This window comes from Pelodiscus sinensis, chromosome 1, assembly GCF_052426305.1.
Source record: "Pelodiscus sinensis isolate ZL-2025 chromosome 1, ASM5242630v1, whole genome shotgun sequence".
In the NCBI taxonomy this organism is placed as follows: Eukaryota; Metazoa; Chordata; order Testudines; family Trionychidae; genus Pelodiscus; species Pelodiscus sinensis.
Genome location: NC_143052.1, coordinates 101002901 through 101024372, shown reverse-complemented (window position 1 = coordinate 101024372; position 21472 = coordinate 101002901). Strand labels below are relative to the sequence as shown.

Here is a 21472-nt window from a genome sequence, read left to right as displayed (position 1 = left end):
TTCCCCTCACCAGTAAAAGTCACGACAAGTTTGCCTTCACCCTTGGAAACCAGCAGTACACTTGGACTCGTGTACCCCAGGGATATCATGGGTCCCCTTCAATTTTCCACAAAGCCATGGCAAAGGTCCTAGAACACGTCCAAACGGAGGGGGACACAGTGATATTGTAGTATGTGGATGATCTATTAATTGCCAGCTCTAATGAAAACGACCATCTGAAAACTTTTAACAGGCTATTGTTAAACCTGCAGGAGGCTGGATTTAAACTGAGTGCTAAAAAGGCCCAGCTACAACAGCCAAAAGTCTTATACCTGGGGCATGAAATTTCCCAGGGACAAAAGGCCCTCACAGAGGACAGGAAAAAAGCCATTAAAGAATTACCCAAGCCCCGAACAGTCAGAGATGTCCGCAAAATCTTAGGTCTTCTAAACTACTGTAGAGCATATATCTCTGAATTCTCCAATATAGTGGAACCTATCCAAGCCCTGGTATGGGGGGGGGGGGGGGGAGGAACCAGCTAATTACCCAGTATTATGGGAAACCCCTCAGGAGGAAGCTTTCAGAAAAATCAAACAGACCCTTGCTTCAGCACCCTGTCTCGGCTTACCTGATATGCAGCAGCCATTCCATCTCTATTGTAACCATAGTAAAACTCAGTATTCCGCGGTGCTATTACAAACTCACGGGGACTGCCCGCGTCCTGTTGCATATCTGTCCACCCCAAGGCCTCCTGTTTCACAAGGATTACCGGAATGTGTTGCAGCTCTAGACTGTGCCACCTGGACTGTAAAAACTTGTGAACCATACACCCTCACCGGAATCCTAATTTTACACACACCTCACACGCTTATCGACCTCCTTAACACCGGGCGACTCAAATCCGTAACAGATGCCCGGTGTGGCCAATGGGAATCCGTCCTGTGTCTTCAGAATCCGAACTTTTCAATAGTAAGAGACAAAGGAATTAACATAGCTGAGTTTCTAAATATTGAAGGGGACGTGCATGAGTGTTTAGTGGATAAGGAAGAAGAAGTACTTGGAAGTGTCAAAGAGCAGCCCCTAGAAACCCCAGACTTAATTTTGCACGTGGATGGATCAAGGAGGTATATCAATGGGGTACCCTCCACAGGACGTGCTGTAGTGTTAGGAGATGGAACCGTAATTGCTGCTGGTAAATTGGAAAGTTCCAAATCTGCACAAGAAGCAGAGCTGACTGCACTCACCGAAGCTCTCTATGCTGGACAGGGAAAAAGAATCACTGTGTATACTGACAGCCGGTATGCTTTTGGAGTAGTGCATGATTATATGGATGTGTGGTCACGCACCACCACTGGGAAACCCATAAATCATTTGGAAGCTGTCCAAAGACTGGTGGAAGCTATTAAGCTCCCTGCCGGAGTGGCTGTGGTTAAAGTTAAGGCACATCGCAAAATTGATAGTGAAGAACAGAAGGGAAACTATTGGGCAGACTTCCGAGCTAAAGAAGCAGCACAAGTAATGCCACTAAGTGTTAGCGCAGTTGGAGGAATCAAAGAGTAAATAAATCTTACTGCCCTATACTCTTCCCTAAGTACGGAGGAGGAACAGAAATTGGAGTCCCTGGGTTGTGTGTATAAGAAACCATTATGGTATGCCCCCGGAGAACAACAGCTTGTGGCACCCACCTGTATATGTAACCTGTTGTTAGAAGTTATACACTCCCCTGCCCATCTGGGCTGGAGGCAAATGAAAGCTGCTCTGGAACCCTGGTGGTGGCCAACCAAAGCAAGGGACACGGCCCGGTTCCTTAAGCGGTGTATAATTTGCGCCCAGGTCAATGCAGGCAGAAGAAAAAAATTCCCCTAAATCACCAGCCACGACCAGAGGGCCCCGGCAACACCTACAAATAGATTTTACGGGACCCCTGCCACCAAGCCGGGGGTATAAATACATTTTAATGATTGTGGACACCCTCACTCAATGGGTTGAAGCTTTCCCTACTAAAAACTGTACTGCTACCACAGTAGCCCGTATTTTAGCAGAAGAAGTTATACCAAGATTGGGATTGCCTCACTCAATCGACTCCGACAAGGGAACTCATTTCATAGGAAAGGCAATGAAAGAAGCATGCAAAGCTCTGGGAATTAAACAGCGATTCCATATTCCATACCACCCTGAAAGCTCAGGGATGGTAGAAAGAATGAACAGAACTATAAAAACTGCTTTAACAAAGGCAGTCCTGGACACCGGAGATAGCTGGGTACGTATATTACCGGCTGTACTTTACCAGATCCGAGGCAGCCCAAATAGACTAACACAGTTGACTCCATTTGAATTAATGACAGGGAGAGCTATGCGAATGCCCACTGATGCACTCTTACCAGCCCAAGAGTCAGGCCCATTTGCCAGTCGGTTGCAAGTATACATCAAAGCACTGGATATGGAACTTAAGAATCTATATAAACAAGTAAAGGCAAATCAAACCCAATTAGATGACAACACCTGTTTGGAGAAACCAGCATTTCAGGTCGGAGATCTGGTGATGTACCGCATTTACGCTGAAGTAAAGGGAATTCTAAAACCTAGATGGCAGGGCCCAATGCGAGTCTTACTAACTACAAGCACATGCGCCAAAATTGGGGGGAAATTGGGAACATTTTGGAAGCATCAAAACCAATTGAAATTGTTCAAATCCGTAAGCGAAACCACTAACATTATCTCTCCAGTTTCCTCTTCAGGTACCGCAGCCACCGACTATGAGGCCACTCCTGCTGAGTCTGCTGCTATTACTGTGGTATCACCGGAGAGGAGCGAGGGGAACACCTTGTGAGCGAGTGGACTGGAATTGGATCTTAAACCCACCCTCTCCGGGGGGTGCTACGGTTCAATTGCCATACTAACCAAACCCTTAGCCATTGTAAGTCCCAGAAACTAACTGCTACACAGGTTTGGCCAAAGGTAAGGGCCAACCTATGGCTAGGACGGGGTCCGGTTGAACACCAGAAGGTGCTCATTAAATCATATGTTAATCCCTATAAAAACAGGGAGACGAGTAATGTCACCCTTATCATCACTGCAGAATGTCCTGTCCTCCGTTGGTGCCAGATACCAGAGATATTGGGACCAGATGGGCATACATGGAAGGAGTCGTGGGAGTGTATTGCACAACCACCTCGAGCCCTAAACCCAACAAAAAACAAGAAAAATCCTCCAATTTTTATAAAGCAACCCTCCTCCCCAAAAACCCCCTACATTTTTAAATTATAAGCTGAACAATTTCAGTTATGGAGAAGGATAAATATATATCTATTATATCTTCAGTGGTAGTTTTTTAGACAAAATCCTAAAAATTTACCATTATTATGGCCATTCTTATGTTTTCATTATGATTTAATGCAAAAAAAGAATTAGAGGAGCTCATGGAGAATACCTTCAATGGCTATTAGGTAAGATGGTTAGGGAGAAAAAAAACCATGCTTAGCGTAGCTCTAAGCCTCTGACTAACATTCAGGGTGTGTCTAGACTACATGCCTCCGTCGACGGAGGCATGTAGATTAGCCAGATCGGCAGAGGGAAATGAAGCCGCGATTAAAATAATCGCGGCTTCATTTAAATTTAAATGGCTGCCCCGCTCTGCCGATCAGCTGTTTGTCAGCAGATCGGGGCAGTCTGGACGCGACGCGCCGACAAAGAAGCCTTTCTTGATCGGCACAGGTATGCCTTGTGAAACCAGGTTTACCTGTGCCGATCAAGAAAGGCTTCTTTGTCGGCGCGGCGCGTCCAGACTGCCCCGATCTGCCGACAAACAGCTGATCGGCAGAGCGGGGCAGCCATTTAAATTTAAATGAAGCCACGATTATTATTTCATTTCCCTCTGCTGATCTGGCTAATCTACATGCCTCCGTCGACGGAGACATGTAGTTTAGACGTACCCTCAATGACAGGCAATGGATCACCCAGAATTATCCTATTATGTTCATTCCCTCTGATGCATCTGGCCCTGGCCATGGCCTACCGGAAGACAAGATATTGGGCTAAACAAATCATTGGCTTGACCTCGTGTGGCCATTCTTATGTTCTTAATTTTAAAAAAATCAATGGACATATTATTTTCATCAAAAGCAGTTAGTGAAGGAAAATTATTTCCTGACCATATCTTACTACTTCCAATAGATAAAATATATTCAAAATACTGAGGATAATATACCTGAGGAAATGTAGGACTTATCTTCACTGCCACGGAGATCAATGCTGCAGTGGTCCGTCTTCCAGTGTTCAATTTAGTGGGTCTAGTAAAGACCCTCTAAATCAAATGCTGTGGCACCCCCATCAATCACTGTACTCCTTGCAGTTGTGAGGAGTAAGAGAAATTGACCTGAATGTTTCTCTCATTGATCTTCCACTGTCGGGATGGTGCCAAAACTCAGCTTAAGGTACATCAACTTCAGCTATGTTATTTACATAGCTGGAGCTGCATACCTTAAGCTGTCGTTCCAGCTTTAGTATAGATCTTTCCTTAGAGTCTGATCCAATTCCCATTCAGGGAAGTGAAATCACTCTTATTGATGTTAGTGGAGTTGGACCAGGCACGTTTTAATGTGGGAGTCGGAAGATAATACAGAGTTTAAAAGGGACTATTATTTTTAAATACTAAACACTAGTAAAAACTGGGATTTCTAAAAGTGAACCTTGCTCTGAAGTGGTGTAAATCAAGTGCACTGTACAATGCATGCATGCTGACAGCATGGGTGTGCTGTTTATTTAAAATGACAGGTGAAGGCTCTGAAAGTTTCTAGGCAAAATCTTGACAGTGACGCAGTGGGAAAAACAGCTGGGACAGCTTTAGGGCTATTATCGTTTCTCTATTCTAATCTAGTTCCTTATTCTCTGTTAGAAGAAGGTAACTAACAGCCTTTACTATTGTCACATGACATGTATCTCAATATATTTATTCTTTGTTCTTTTTTCTCCTGGGCAACTTCTTCCCAGTAAACATTGCCTCGTTTGCACCCATGGCTGTTCAGTTTATGGCTCTGCAATAATTATGCCTGACAACATAGATGCCTATCGTCCAAGCCCTGTTTTTGGAAGCTGAGATTTCTGCTCTTGTTTTCATTTTTATACCCACGTTGCTACACACTAAAGGAATCCCACAGCTCTTCAGAGCTAACATCAAGAGAATTTACAGTGTGTTAAAAAAATTCCCCTTTGGTTTCCCTGTATCCATATTAAGTTGCACAGTAATGTAGCTGACCACAGCACACAGCCCGAGGGAGTTATGGTAACAACTGTGATATCTAATTTTGGAATTTGATTTACACAAGCAGAGATCTGTGTTGCTGGTGCCAGCTGTGGTGAGGAAACATAGCTATCCCCTAAAGGCCTATTCCATTCACCACCAGTGGGGATAGTTCTAGGTGGAGAATGCCTACCGTGACAGAAGTTGGCAAAAAAAAAGAGAGAGAGATTCAAAAAACAGGAAAGAACACAAAATTAAATGTTATTAAATACAATATTCCCACACCAGACTATGCCAATATTGTTGGCTGGTGGGAGCTGTCATGCACGTGATACGAAAGACTTAACAGGCATGTTACTTTTTTTTCAAATATATTTGAAAATATATTTCAAATATATTTGAAAATCCAGCATTTGGGTCTGTGGAAATATCAGAATTTGGAGAGGTGGGAATGATGTTCCCTGTGGATGGGGTTTGCAAGTTTTAAGGCATGGTAGATTTTATTTAAAACAAAACACTCCTTCAGAGAGACAGGACAACCTTATTCCTGAAGCACTGACTGGGGACTAGAGAAAACTAGGGTCAATTACTGGCTGTGCTCTGTAAAACCTTGGGCTGATTATCTAATCTCTCACTTTCCCATCTGTAAAATGGAGATAATAATTTTTCCTTTCTCCAATCTTTTGTCCATCTTGTCCATTTAGATTCCATATTATTCTGGGCAGGACTCTCTCCTGCTATGTGTGCATACAGTTCTTAGCCCAGTGCAGCCCTCACCTCAATTGATACAGTAAGATATTCTTGGAAACAAGTAATGCAAAACAAAAATTTTGCTATATAGTGTGATTTTTGAAAGGCAACTAGGGAAGGTGAAAAAAAGGTGGCCAGGACATAAGAATTCTCCCTCCTTCCAAAACTTGTACCCATTTCTGAAGTTGGAAAATGTCTTTAATGGTACATGAATTTCTTGCACTATTTTTTGTTGCAAACTCTCATGGGGTTTTTTGCACAGGGATAGCTATAATAAATGCCAGTGGAAATATGCACACCTGTTTCAAAAGTGACTTCCCTAGTGTGGCTTGCCCCTGGATTCATTTAAGGTCATGACACTTTTTAATTGTAAGTTAATACCGTGTTTATTCAGGTCACCTGATTTTTTCACTGTTTTATTCTTTCTCCCCTTCTCTCTTCTTTTATCCTATATAGAACATGAATCAGATAAAGTGCAATTTCAAGTTAAGAACATAGGAATTGCCATACTGGACTGAACAGTGGTTCATCTAGTCCAGTATCCTGTCTTTGGCATAGACAATTAACTGATGATCTCAGGCCTTGTATTTTTAAGGAACCAGATGAAAGCCAAAGACTCAAATCCAGCTCTAGATCCAGATCTGAATTTTGTGGCTTAGGAACAATTCTCTTTTAAAGATTCTGAAATCTAGGTTAATGGTTATTTGATAATTGTTCAGTCTTTCACACTTCCAGATTTCTGGCCAAGACACAAGCTACCAAAATACCTAGAGGGAAACAATTTGTTTCCTTTTATTTCCAGCCCAACCAGAAGAAAAATAAATCTCAGTACAGTGCTTGTTCACATGAGTTTTCAAGTCAAATTTTGCAGATTTTCAGGAATTCTGGATAGTAAAGTTAAGTATACAAACTTTTTAGCATCCTTTTTTCATTGAAGCAGAACTCTTGAGAGTTAGATCCACAGTCTCCTTTCTCCTCCCCAAATCTACATTGTGCTGCTTTGGCTCTAATCTCTGCACTGCCTACAAATATCATAGGGGATGTAAAAGTCCCTTAGCCAATGCAATTGAGAGCAGCCTCGAGGTTGCTCCAACCTTCCAGGATTCAAATTTGCCTCTGCTGCCTTGGAAACTGGTGGGAGGGTCAGACAAGGGAGGAGGGGGCACAAATACAGCAGAGAGCCATCTATGCCCTCCAGGGGCACCAACACTGAGGCTGTGTCTACACTGCACCCCTTTTCCGGAAAAGGGGTGCAGTGTAGACACAGCCCGTGGCTTTTGATGTTTTCTCACCACTTCATGGAACTTGAAAGTAGACCGAGAGGTCTATTCATCCGTCAGAACAGGTATATAACTCCTCTTTACAACACAACAAGGAGTTACACTTGCATGTGGAGAATAGAATTCTGCAACGTGAACAAGAAGGGATAATTAAGACATCAATTAAAATTAGAGATGTCAAATATTGTTTAACAAAGTAAAGCACCGTCGTGCATTTCTTTCACCCCCAGAATTCCACGGGGCTTCAGTGAAATTGCTCCATAACCTATCCTGGGATAGAATATGAAAAATATACTTACCACGTAGCAGTCTCCTGGGCAGTGTACTCAACTCTAGGCAAAGGGTCTCCCCTTTAGAGACATAGAGAGATAAAATTGTATAGCTGATTTGAATTCCAGTTTCAAGTGCAATTTTCTTTATATGTACCAGACTTATTTGCCAAGTTAAAATAAATACAAATAATAAATAATCTTCCTGAGGTATTCCAAAGGGCTTTATGACCCAGGTGTCCTAAGCACCACCAAATCCCGAGCGATGGTGCAAGCAGTGAAATACTATAAAGAAGGGACTACTTAATGGAACGTTCAGGAAGCCAGGCTGTATTGTCTCCCATTCCCATTGCTTAGCTGCAGGCATTCCATCAACAACAGAGAGGTGGGATGGAGCTAGGAATAACTGCTCCACATGACATAGTCCCAAGGAAAAAGCTCTAAATTATGCAGCAAATGGGTGCTTGTGTATATTGTGCATATGTCAGCATTTACTTCCTCCCTGTTAACTATCCAATCTTTAGGTGCTTATAAGTTACCAGTTCTGCCTACTTGTTTTTCCCTTTGATATCTTCATACCCTCTGCTTCTTGTTTCCTGCCCCCTTCCTTTTTTTCCCTTTCTTTCCCTTCTCCCCTATTTATTTTAGGTCTGCACATCCTAAACTCAAAATTCCAGTCATCTGAAGAAGTGGGCTGTGCCCACGAAAGTTCATGACACCATCTACATGTTTTTTTAGTTTATAAAGTGCTACCAGACCATTTGTTGGTTTTTAAGTATTTCCTCTCTGGACCTGTATTTACCATCAGAGAAGGAGATAATTCACAGTGTTAGTGGGGGAGCTAATGATAGCTGGCTGATTAGCCACAAGGTATGAAGGCTGTCAATAAGCAGAAATTGCTAGAGGTTCAGAGTTTCGCTTGAGTTCTTGGGCACCATGTGGTTCACAGTGCAAGGCCATTATGCATCTTGCTAATGTCACTTACAAAAAGGAGTAGAATGAATTTCAGTGTCCTCACACTTCTCTTCCACTCCCATCGGTTTTTACATAGAAAAGCAAGAATGTATAAATTGTTCATTTTAGGATAAGTCCAGCTATTTCTTTTCTTTTCTTTTGCATACACATGTCCTTGTCTACCTGGCAGGTTTATTAAGACACATGCCAACTCCTGGAAAGAAGATACCTTCATCTTATAATTTAAATGAAAGAGTCATAAAAAGACAATTTTCCCTAGGATTACATGTAATGATGCCGAGATCACTGAGGTAGGAATGCTGTCCTAAAGTTGTACATTACATTTTCAGTACATCTATTATATATTTTAAAGAGTTTGTTTGTTTTTGGATTTGTTTGCAAAAAAAAAGTTATACTTCGCAATTACCTACAGATACCTAAACATTCCTGCCACTTAAATTAGCTGAATGCACTACTTTTTATACTGGAATACGCTGAAATGCACTACTTTTTACACTAGGTGAAAGGTTTAAATAATTATTTTTGTCTTTCGCGGTTGTCTACAGTTACCAAAGTTTGCATAAACAGTCCTGCCACTTAAATTAGCTGAATGCACTACTTTTTACACTGGAATATGCTGAGTGCAAAGTTTAAATAATTTTTGTTTATCAGAAAAAAGTCACGACTATTATGATTAGAGTTCATAAAAATATTTACTAAGAAAATTAAACTCGAGCTGCCTATTAAACTGTCATTTTAGTACAAAGAACATTTTTACAGTTACAAATCACAAAAGAATTCAAATTAGTTATGGAAAGAGTAACAGAAACTTTAATTTCTGATTCAAATTTACTGTGTGTGGAAATTATTCAGAAAATGAATAATGTTTAAAGTTGAAATCCTACTAATGTAAAACTGTTCTTTTACTTCCTTTTTGCAACCACATTAATAAAAATTCTATTACATATTTCATTTCTTGAACTTTCCTTTAAGTGTAATCTACACAAAATGACTTTGCCTGGTCAATGATGGGTCTCACCTTGCTAACTCTGAAATATTTGATTTATAGGGGATGTGTGTTTCTGTGATTAACCCAGTCTTCCAATAGATGGCACCACAGAATTGCATTGAGCTGAGATTAAGTCACATCAGCTCTAACACTAAGGGGACAAAATCAAACTGCTGACATTGAGAGCACACAAAAAGAGAAACTGACTTAGAACAAGCAGGTTTCCAATGGTGCTGTACTTACGCTCGGTAGTTGAAAGCCAGGTCTGTAAAGAAGGCTCTCCGTTTCTTGTATTCTGGGTCTGTGAATCCCTGCAGTGGGATATAATTTAGAATAACTTTTACATCAGGCTAGATTGACAGGCTCGAATGATTTTGCTGCCAGAAACATTCAAAATGAAAAGGCCTGAAATTGGTTGTTCTATTGCAGTACCTTTGGGGCAAGAAATCATGGACTGTTAGAATGAGACAAATTCTGCACTGAGTTGCTTACTGCCTTTGGACCAGAAATGCAGTGTACAGGTTGGACCTCCTTGGTCTGGCACCCGCGGAACCTGACTGGTCCTGAGAAAGGGATTTTGCTAGACCATGGATTGCGATTCCGGCCCCTCTGCTTCCAGCTTCCAGGGTCTCCCCACAGACCGCTAGCCTCTTGGCTGAGTTCCCCTCACGTCTGCCTACCTGCTGTGCTGCAGGCCCCATCCAGGCTTGCTGCCTGTGGCTGTGAGTCTGGCTCTTCTTCTGGCATAGCAGCCAGGTCGCCTGTTCCCCGGCCATGGAACCGACTTTGGTCCCCACCCCCACCTCCGCCGGGCCACCATTTCCCCAGTCTCAGGACTAGCCCTGCTCCCTCCCCCCCGGCTGGGCAGGTGCCCATGGCCATGGGACTGACTCTTCTCCTGGACCCGCTCTGCTTCCAGCCCTCCGGCCAAGCAGCCAAGCTACTGGTTTTGCAGCCACAGGACTGGATCCACTTCCATCCCCATGGCTGCAGGCCAGGATCCAGCTTTCTCCTCTTCCAGCTGCTGGTCTCCCAGCCACCCCAGTGTCTTTCCGATCCAGGGCCTGTCTCATCCAGCAACATCTGGACCGTGGATGTTGTCAGATGAGAGAGTCCCAGACCAGAGAGGTTCAGCCTGTACTTATGTCACAGCTAAGCATGAAAACATAGTAGCTTTGAGTAGTGAGCATCCTACAGAATGGAAGACACAGTTTAAGTGGGAGAGGTAAAAACTGAGCTCACTCAATTGATTTTCCTCTTAGCCTTGGGAAAAGGGGCTATGTTAATGTGAAATAGTATGCTAGGAGATAGGATTCAGAGGGGTAGCCGTGTTAGTCCATTTTAGCATAAACAACAAGGAGTCCAGAGGCACTTTAAAGACTAACATATTTATTAGGGGATAAGCGAGATACAACTCACTTCTTCAGATGCTTGAAGGGGAAAAAAAACAGAAAAGGAAGGGATATAGAGATGGGTGACATCAGGGCCGGTCCTAAGGCCGGTTCTGGGTAACAGCAGTGGTAATTAAATCAGAGTGGATGTGTCTCATCTCCAAAAGTGATGAGAAGGTGAGAGCAGGAGCGGCCCGAGGCCGGCTGTGGCAGCTGGTGCCCCAGGCGGAACGCGTGATCGGCACCCCCGCCTGCAGGGCCGTCAGTGGACTGATGTCACCGTTGGGCGCCCCAGGTGCCCCATGACGTAATCATTGGGTGCCCCGGGTGCCGGCGCTCTAGGCGGCGGCCGAGTCTGCCTATAGTCATGGGCCGCCCCTGGGTGAGAATGCCTGAAGAGGAAATTGCCTATTGTAATGACTACTTGGTGAAGTAAGCATCCAGACCCACATCCAAGGGTCAGTCCCTCAGTGCAAGGCTGACCTAAAAGAGATGGGAAGCTGAGGATTCCACCTCTGTAGGGAGAACTCTAATCCATGCCAAGGACCAGACCAGCTCCTGGTTGGCCTTGGGATCGGGGGAGCACAAAGGTGGCTTAATGTCCTGCTCACAGAAAATTTAGCCCATGTAATTTCATAGAAGCCACTCTCATTTTGAATTCAGCCTTTGATTTCAAGCCACATGCCAGAATAGGGGGCCAGATCCTGAGCCAGCATAAATCAGTGCAATTTTGTGGCACCCTCTGCTCTTTTCTTCTTTGCTCTCAGACAGCTGAGAGACCTTTACCAGGCCCAGCTCCTCTCTTCTGACCCCCCACCCGCTTTGCACTTTCTTCCTATGTCATAGAATCATAGAACACTAGAACTGGAAGGGACCTCAAGAGGTCATCGAGTCCAGACCCCTGCCCTCATGGCAGGACCCTGTACTGTCTAGACCATCCCTGATAGACATTTATCTAATCTGCTCTTAAATATCTCCAGAGATAGAGATTCTACAGCTTCCCTGGGCAATTTATTCCAGTGTTTAATCACTCTGACAGTTAGGAACTTTTTCCTAATGTCCAACCTAAACCTCCCTTGCTGCAGTTTAATCCCATTGCTTCTTGTTCTATCCTCAGAGGCCAAGATGAACAATTTTTCTCCCTCCTCCTTGTGACAGCCTTTTAGATACCTGAAAACTTCTATCATGTGCCCCCTCAATCTTCTCTTTTCCAAACTAAACAAGCCCAATTCTTTCAGTCTTCCCTCATAGGTCATGTTCTCTAGACCTTTAATCATTCTCGTTGCTCTTCTCTGGACCCTCTCCAATTTCACCACATCTTTCTTGAAATGCGGTGCCCAGAACTGGACACAATACTCCAAATGAGGCCTAACCAGTGCAGAGTAGAGCAGAAGAATGACTTCTCGTGTCTTGCTCACAACACACTTATTTACCTGTCTCCTTGCTACTAGATTAATTACCTGTTCAACCCTGTTCTGCTCCAGTAATGAGGAATTTGTCTCCTTATTCAGACCTTCCCCAGGGGCCTCATTGGCTAGATAGTGAGGAGAAAGCTGGTTCAGAAGCTGATTCCCAGAACTGTCACAAACTCCATTGAATTCAGTGGTGATATCCCAGTTTACACCAGCTAAGGACATGGCCAGGGCCAACTTATGAGAGGGCTTGGGAGCTTCATCCCAGGGTATGCAAGCCCCCGTATGCTGCAGCTCTTCATGGGGGAGGAGGGAGTGGTTCTGCCTGCTGGTATTCCCCATATCTTCCTCCAGGCTGGAGCCATATTCATCACTGCTAGCAATGCTCACCTCCCAGACTCCACCCCACCACTCCCATTGGCTGGGAATTGCAGACAATGGGAACAGTGGGAGGCGATGCCTGCAAGAGCAGGGCTGTATGGAGCTACCTGTCTGCCTCCCCAGGGAGCTGTTCTAGGTAAGCACCCCAATCCTCTGCCCTCTCCTATACTCTCTATTCCTCCCAGATCCCCACATCTCCACCCCCACTCCGCTCCTGCACTCTACCATCTTACCAGGCCCCACATCCACACCCCAGCCCACTCCAGCACTCTACACTCTACCTTCCTACTAGATCCTGCCCACCAGCCACTCCTGTATCCTTCCTCCCATCCAGACCCTGGATCCACACCCCACCCCTCTCCTGCACCCGACCTCCTGCCCAAACCCCACATTGCCACTCCATCCCCTGACAGCCTTATCCCACACACTGAATTCCTCATTTCTGGGCCCATCTTGGAGCCACAGGGCCCCACAAAATCTACTAGCCCAGGGTCCCCAGAAGAGTTAATATGGCTCAGGGCATGGCTCATTAGCTTTCAAAGGATTGGCAGTTATAACAGCATAGTTGTAATACATCAAACATCCAAACTACCTGATACATCAATATCTCTGCTATAGTTAGGGTCTTACTAGGCTCTTGTTGCATATCTAACAAATTATTCAGGTGAACATAAGAAAACATCTGGACCTCTTATTTGCTCTCCCCCTGTACTGAAGGGACACTAAAACATAAGATGGAGTTATTAGAATGGACATCCCATGTGGCTGAATATTGGCTAATAAATGCATATTTGTAATGCAATAGCCTGCCAGTGTAAATCTCTGTTATTTGTCTCTGAATTTCCCCATGCTGTAGCCATATTCTGCTATGTAGGTGACTGCACATTCTCTCTGAGAACAAACCTCAGAGGAGACTGGCTGCCCATGCAGCTTTTCTTCTGCCTCTGTGTTATTCCAACCCCATGAAGTAGTTCTGTGGCTCTGTTCCATTGAACCCATGCTACCAGCGGCTTTCCAGTCCCCCATTAAAGATGCTCCCCTGCCTTTTTTGACAACAGAAAGGGGAGACTCATGAAAGCCACTGACGATTCAAATTCATCAACTTGCATTTGTTTCCACCATGGGTTTTTAGAAAGGCAGTCTGCTATGGACCAGAATGTGGGCATGCATGCCTCGTAGTCAGAGCAGTAACCAGGTCTAGTTGATGATGTAAGTGTCCAGACCCAAATCCAAGGGTCAGCACCACAGTCAGCTGCTGATTACCAGAGCCTGGAGCCAAGCCAGGGTTAAGAATCAAAGCTGAGAGTCAAATGCCAAATGCCAGAGCTAAGGATCAGAGTCAGACATCAGAGTCAGAGTCAGACATCAGAGACCTGGATCAGAGGCAGGACTGGAAACTGAGGGCTGGAAGCACGGTATAAGGGCAGGAGCCATAGAAGAGAGAAAGATCAGGAGCATAGTGGGAATAGGAGCAAATGCAGGGGTGAGGCTGGAAAAAGGGCCCATGACTCCCACAACAGGAAATCCTTTAATTGCTCAACTTCCTGTGCCTCCTTCTGGCCTAAATAGCATGGTTGGACCAATCAATGGAGCTGGATGATCCTCCAATCTCATCTCCCATGGGTGGTGGTTGTAGTTCTACTAGCTTCTCAGCCCATTTGGTTTCAGTCGACATTGAGTAGAGGCCAGGATGTGATAACTGTCTGGTAAGTCACAGACCTGGATTCAAGATGTGAGACATCACATAATCGCACAGTGAGTGTGGTTAATCCTGTTCTGTACACCCTTCTGCATCAAGCCAATCCCCTTCTACAGAGCCAGAATCTAGTACAGTCTCCAGAGAGTGGTTTCCATATGGTCAAGGGAATAGGAGCTTGCATTCCTATATCTGTACCTCACAGCCAGCTCACCTGTCCCCTTGCGTGACCAGAGGGAAGACTTTTGCAGTAATCACTTCACTACACACCAAGGGTATGTCTACACTACCACCTTAGTTCGAACTAGGGTGGTTAATGTAGGCATCCGAAGTTGCAAATGAAACCCGGGATTTGAATTTCCAAATTTCAGCCTGGAACAGTCTCATGGAAGCCATCAAGGAGGTTCTAGAAAGGCCTTATCTACCACAATATGTTGACCATAGATCATGAGAAGCACAGTGGCATGGAAACTAACATTACATAAATTCCCTCCCCCATCTGAACTCAGCCTATTGGTTGAGAACATCAGGAGTGGAATTTTACAAATGTATAAAAGGTTCTTATTATTAAATTAACAATCAATAATTAATGCTTAGCTATTAATAATCACTAATTAATTAATAATAAGTCAATAATCACTCATCAATAATAATAACGAAGACAGAGGCAAAGCCATCTAAATCTTTATGCCAGTTTCAGTCCAATCTGTTCAGCAAATCAAAAAATGTGGCCATTATTATATTCCAGTTTCATGCACCTCCTTTGCAAATGAGGCCTGCAAACAACCTGACAGTGGTTAGGCAGCTGGTGTGATGAGCCTATTGTGCTGACCAATATTATCTGTTTCCTTGTGCTCCCCACTCTGTCCATATCCTCCTATTGCTGCTAGTCTTCAACTGTAAGCTCATTGGAGCAGATCCATTTCTTTGCTCTGCTTCTGCAAGTCTTAGCACAACGCGGGTCCAGGTCCATTCTTAGGACTCCTTAGTGCTACAGTAGCAGTAGCAGTCGTAGTAATAGGAGTCATAGCAATAGTAGTAATAATAAATAATATTTCTGTTTCCTCCTTGTGACGAGGCCCAAAAGCACAAGCATAAAAATACTATGAGTAGTACTGTTCTTCTAGCTCAGTCAGACGCAAAAAATACTGGATGAGGTAATGAGAGAGCGCCTGTACTCATTAAATTTCCAGGCTAATCTTTCTGCGCCAGTAATCTGAATGAAGAGATGAGTCTGAATCAAAAACCTGGTGTAGAACTCCCCAGGACTTGGGAAAGTTTGGCTGCAAATGAGGCTCCAAACTTTGCATCGCATGTCTAGTTTGACCTTCTGGGTGCTTAATTGAACTCAGTCACTGGACCTTTTGAGGTTCTCTTGTCATGTTTGAACTCAGTTCTAATATTACATTCAAGAATCAATTTTGCTGTTTATTTGAGCTGATTCCTCAACATGGCAGATTCTGAAACCCCTCATATTAATTGAATCTATTCTCCCTGTAATTCTGGACATGCCTACAATGGGGAGTTATTTTGAAATAACTCCCCTTATTTTGAAACTGGCCAATTAGCCCATCATAAGAAGGGATTTTCAGGTCTCTTCTCCATGTTGGTCTTCTCTCCTGAGCCTCCGGTCTCTCGCTCCATCTCTCTCTTTCTTTCTTTCCTACTCCTACTGCCTCCCCCTCTCTCTCAGCTCTCCTCCGTCTCCTGCCTCTTTCTGTCTCTCTCTTTCTCTTCTCCCCCTCCTGCCTCTCACTCAGGGGACCGCGGAGCCCAAATGGCCATTTGGGTGCCACACTCCCTGTGCTGTATGAGGGGTGTGGAGCCCAAACGGTCGCTTGCACCACTTGCTCCCATGCGGCGGCCCGGCTGACCGGTACAGAAGTCAGCCAAACGCCATGGCGGGAGGCGAAGGGGGGCGGGGTGGTGATGTACATGGCTAGGGGATGGGGTCTGGAGCCACTGTCACACTGCACATCACTGCCCCACCCTCCTTCCCCTCCCGCCGTGGCACTCGGCTGACTTCTGCGCCGCTCAGCCGGGCCGCCACGGGGGAGCAAGCGGCCATTTGGGCCCCACACTCCCCATGCAACACGGGCCACCCAGAGGGAACAGCCAGCATTTCAGCAACAGCACCACCCAGAGGGAACAGCCAGCATTTCAGGCAACAGCACTGCTCAGAGGGAACAGCCAGCATTTCAGCATTACAGACTCTCAGACATTGGGCTACTATATATATGATAACAAGGCGAGCGTCCACACTATTAAGCCCATTATTTTGAAATGATGGGCTTATTATTTCAAAATAATAACAAAGGGTGTCTAGGGAGGCTAATGAGGGTGACCAAAATTGCTAATGAAGCGTGGGATTTAAATATAGCCCGAAGTAACTGCCCTTGTCTACGCGCGGCAGAGAAGCGGGATTCCGAGATAAACCCCTTAGTTCGAATTAACTGTTAAACCTCATTCCATGAGGAGTAACAGTTAATTTGAACTAAAGGGTTTATCTCGGAATCCCGCTTCTCTGCCGCGTGTAGACGCGGGCAGTTACTTCGGGCTAGTCAGTTTCCAAAATGGCGACCGGACTGGATTATGCTAATCAAGCGTGGGATATTTAAATCCTGTGCTTCGTTAGCAATTTCAGTCGCCCTCATTAGCCACCCTAGTTCGAACTAGGGGGCTAGTGTAGACATACCCAAAGAGGAATAAGCTTATTTCAAAATAGTTATTTCAGGAGCTATTATTTCAAAATAACTTATTTTGAAATAACTTGGTAGTGTAGACATAGCCTCTGTGGCCAGGGAAATATTATTATCCATTTCAATGGGACTGCTTGCAAGTATAAAGTTACCCAGGGGCATAAAGATCATAGGCTTCAGACCTAAAATAAGGCAAGATGCAGAAGGTTTGAAACAGGAAAATATTGTTATATTAGATCAGCCAGGTATTCTATCTATATGTTGCAGTTGGGGGTCACCAAATGAATGAGAGCTTTCTTGTCTAGAAAATGAGACCTGATCATGTGCGAAAGTCCTTTTATGAATAGGGATGCTCTTAATTATGTACTTAAAGGTAAATATGTGCCCAAGTGTTTTGCTGACTGGGGCGCTGTTGTAATAACTGGGCCAACAAGTGAGCTCAACGGTGGGAAAGAGGATGTTCCAGTTGCATATAATGCTAAATGTTGACAGGGAAAGGTGAAAAAGGGAGACAGAAAGACTGAATCAGCCCAGACAAAAGGGCTAGTGGTACAACTCAAGGATTGTGTTAAGATCATGGCTGGCAAGCAAGAGAAGTATGAACCTGGAAATCAATTAAACAAATTAGGTCAGAAATTAAACATAATTGGTAAACAAAATAATGAGGGGATGGGCTGGTCTGCCCATCACTTCCTTTTCAGGATCCTCAAAAAGAGATGTTGTAGGGGAAGTTAGAGGCATGCTGACTAACTGAAAAATGGGAGAACATGACAGAGTGAGCTTTACCACCATGGCTGCCATCCCCACACTCTCCTGGGACTTTGGATCTCCTCTAACACCTTTGGACCTTCCTTGTACAGTTCCTAAGAGATGATTCTTACCAGATTGGGCCAGAGAGAAGGATTCCGATGACATCACCATCTCCACTGACTGAAGACCAGACACCACCTGGGATACTACTTTTCCTTCCTCAGCCTATATCTTCTTGTTCTTATCCCCCTCCTTTTTCCTGCTGTCTAACAGGAGTCTGACTGAGCTGGCCAAGATTGTATATTCTGCAACACTGCTGTAAGCCTTGCCACTGCTGTGACCAGGAAGGTAGCTAAAAGCAATGCCTTAAAGAGCCTGATGCTGTACAGCCTTGCCACACCTCGGAGGGCCTAAGAAGACCATGTGCAGTGTCTGTGTTTTTCAAACAGTGACACTACAAGTGAGAATCAATCCCAGAGACATACGTTGTGTTTTCTATCACAGCTATTCTCTTCTTTCCCCTTCTGTGGGTGCTTCTCTTGTGCCTTCCAGGAAACAGGATCAGAGTTCAACAACAATGGCAATAACCACAGCTCCAGCCCGTCTCAACTAACTTTTTCCCTTTCCCCCCAAAAGGACAGCTATCATCATCTAAGACAGTGTTTCTCAAACTGTGCTCCATGGAGCCCCACGGCTCCGTGAGACATCTCCAGGGGCTCTGCGAGGTTTACAAACTGGAAACATCGATAGGTACAACATATACAATCAGTGGACCGCTGGGGCTCTGCGTACATTTTTACGCATGTAAAGGGCTCCGGAGCCCAAAACGTTTGAGAACCACTGATCTAAGACACTGTCAAACAAGGGGGATTTTCTTTCTAAAAACATCTATAAGCTAAAGAGAAAGGAAACAGCGCGTGCAGTTAAAAAACCTTAGTTCATGCTTTACATTTCAAATGCTTTAACCATTTTTCCTTCTTGTTCTGTATCTTTACTAAAGGGTTAAACACTATTTTACTGGTGTGTTTGCCACTGTACTAAGAAGATTGAGGTCTCTGTATAATAAAAACCAGACCTTGTTTAACACTGTTTAAAGATGGACAATGACAGTATCGTGTTAACACTTTTAACTTGTTGGGCTCATTTGGTCTAGTCAGATTAATACCATGAGTCTATAAGATTTTTTTATTAGTAGGTAACTTCATTCATTCCTAGTTCCACTGATGTCCATTGTAAATCTCCTCTTTAAAAGACCTTGTCTGAGCACAGAATAGTTTCAGAGGCTAGATTTACAGAGAATTCTTTCTACTGTGCTTCATCAGGAGAGCAGAAATAACCATAACCAAAGGTAAACTAATGATGGCCTCAAACTTACAGGATGGCCATGATCCAAATCCGGTTCATACTTGTTGATTAGTTGGTGGCACTTGTCAAGCTCTCGTATTTTCTTTGGAAACCATGGGACTGTTGGAGATAGCAAAAAAAAAGGTACAATTAAATTATATAGGTTCACAAATGGCTTGGAAAGAGACAGAAGTAAAAAACAAGCCATTGACAACCTCTGCTTTATAGGACTATCTTACACCCCAGTGCTACAAATGGTGAACTTGAAATGAGCTGAAAAATGACAACCTTACGATCACCCTTCACAGTGACCCAAAGCCTGAGGAACCTGCTTAGCTTTCCTCACGCAGGGAAGCTCCATTTATTGTCAGTTGGAAATTTGCTTTTGTGAAGAATGCTGTTCTTGCGTTTAGTCGGGATGCTTGATATTCAGTGCCGCCTTAACCAGCACTCACTCACTAAAATGTTATTGGAGCAAATACTTGCAGACATGATTATTTGCAAGTGTAGCTGAGGGTATCAGGCCCTCCCGTTCTGCAAACACGTAGGCTCATGTTGACATTTTTGAAGCTGTGAGTCCTCCTCCTATCAATTTCAGTGGGGCAGAATGGGCTCTCGTGGGTCAGGACCAGAGAGTTCAGCATGTTGCAGTATTGAGTTCTGAGACAATGCCTGCATTGCAACTAAGGGTCTTCACATTGAGACTGCCTTAATGAAGGGCTGATTATCAATTGTGTGATCTGAGCAATGTGAAATCACAGTTTAAAGCAGAAGCAAACCTGTCTCCCCTCTGCTCATTCCAAACAGTGTTGTAATAACCATCTCTAATTATTCCTCCTAGCACGCCTCTTCCCTCTCCAAGTCCCTTCAATTGGTTTTCACTCACCTTCCACAGCAAATTCTAGTTCCTTTTGTTTGTATTCAGGCTTTCTACATCTCTGTCTAAAATTGCTGCTCTTATCTTCTGCTTGCCCCTTATCTACCCTACTTGCCCCTGTCCCCCATCCAAGCTTCTGCCCATGTGCCCCATTTGTTTCCTTCTCTGGTTCACATTTCCACACTCATTTCCACCTTCCTTATTCCTGCTCGCTTAGGAACTGCCTTGCCACACTAAAATCCTTCCTTAACAGTCATTTCCGCAAAGCTTCTCCTCACTACAACTCAAATTTTTTTTAAAGTTAAACGTGTGCTCAAGTGCTTTCCTAAAACCGACCTTGAATGTTGAAAATGGATTATTAAATCAATCAGTTAGAAAAACCAACCCCCCCAAAATGGACAATGGCAATAAGGCTGAAGAAAAACTATGTTATCGGTGTCATTTATCTCTGTCTTTCCCATGTTTCCTCCATCAGAAACACTTCACTTTATACAGCACCCATTTTCAGAATTGTTTTCTTTGTCCCAGGTGGTATGTGATTCAGCATGTGTTTCTATGTACACCTCATCACATACAGTATGTGCCCATCCATGAGGACCCCATTCAGAAAAGTCTGTGTTTAAATCCCATTGGTGTCAATAATAAGGATGTTAAATATCGATTAATTTACTAGTTGAGTAGTCGATGGAATTACTTCCGCATTCCTCCTGTGAAATGTACAAGAGCTCCAGTGGGGGCTCTTGTGCATTTCAAAGCTGGCATGCCTACATGCAACCCGGGGCTAGTGGGAAGTCCCGCTGACTCCGGGCTCCACGTGGGTGCTTCCCCTTTGAAATCCACAAAAGGCCCCTGGAGCCCACATGGAGCCTGGAGTCAGTGGGACTTCTCACTGGTCCTGGGCTGCACGCAGGTGTTCCAACTTTGAAAGGTACAAGAGTCTCCAGTGGGGGCTCTTGTGCATTTCAGAGCAGAAGCTTGTACATGGAGCCTGGGGTCAGTGGGGGACTCAAAGACCCCCACTCATCCCAGGCTCCATGCAGCACTGCTGCTTTGAAATGCCATTCGGAGCTGGGGTTAGGTGGGGATTCCCCAGCTGATTCCGGGCTCTGCACAGCATTTCAAAGTGGCAGTGCCACACAGAGCCCAGGATCAGCTGGGGAGTCCCCAGCTGATTCTGGGTTCTGCGGAAATGCCGCATGGAGCCCGGGGTCAGCTAGAGAGTCCCCAGCTGACCCCAGGCTCCATGCAGCATTGCCACTTCGAAACTCTGTGGTGGTACTGCCCTTTTGAAATGCTACCACGGTGTTTCAAACCCTGGGCTCCATGCGGTACTGCTGCTTTGAAGTACCCACCTCTTCTCCCCCTCCCTCCTTGCTGCCTCTGACTGATTGAGGCAGCAAGGAGGGGGAGCGACTAATTGAGTAGTCAACTAGTCCTTAACA

General features: G+C 44.5%; 1 protein-coding gene across 1 annotated transcript in view; it reads right to left on the bottom strand.

Moving 5' to 3' along the window:
* Positions 1-21472, bottom strand: part of LOC102446096 (tyrosine 3-monooxygenase-like) — a 57869-nt gene that overhangs the window by 31976 nt on the left and 4421 nt on the right. The window contains exons 3-5 of the mRNA XM_006138075.5: positions 19185-19273; positions 9724-9791; positions 7548-7598 (exon numbers count right to left, since the gene is read on the bottom strand). Of these exons, the coding sequence (XP_006138137.3) occupies positions 7548-7598; positions 9724-9791; positions 19185-19273 (208 nt within the window). The remainder of the gene's footprint in view (positions 1-7547; positions 7599-9723; positions 9792-19184; positions 19274-21472) is intronic.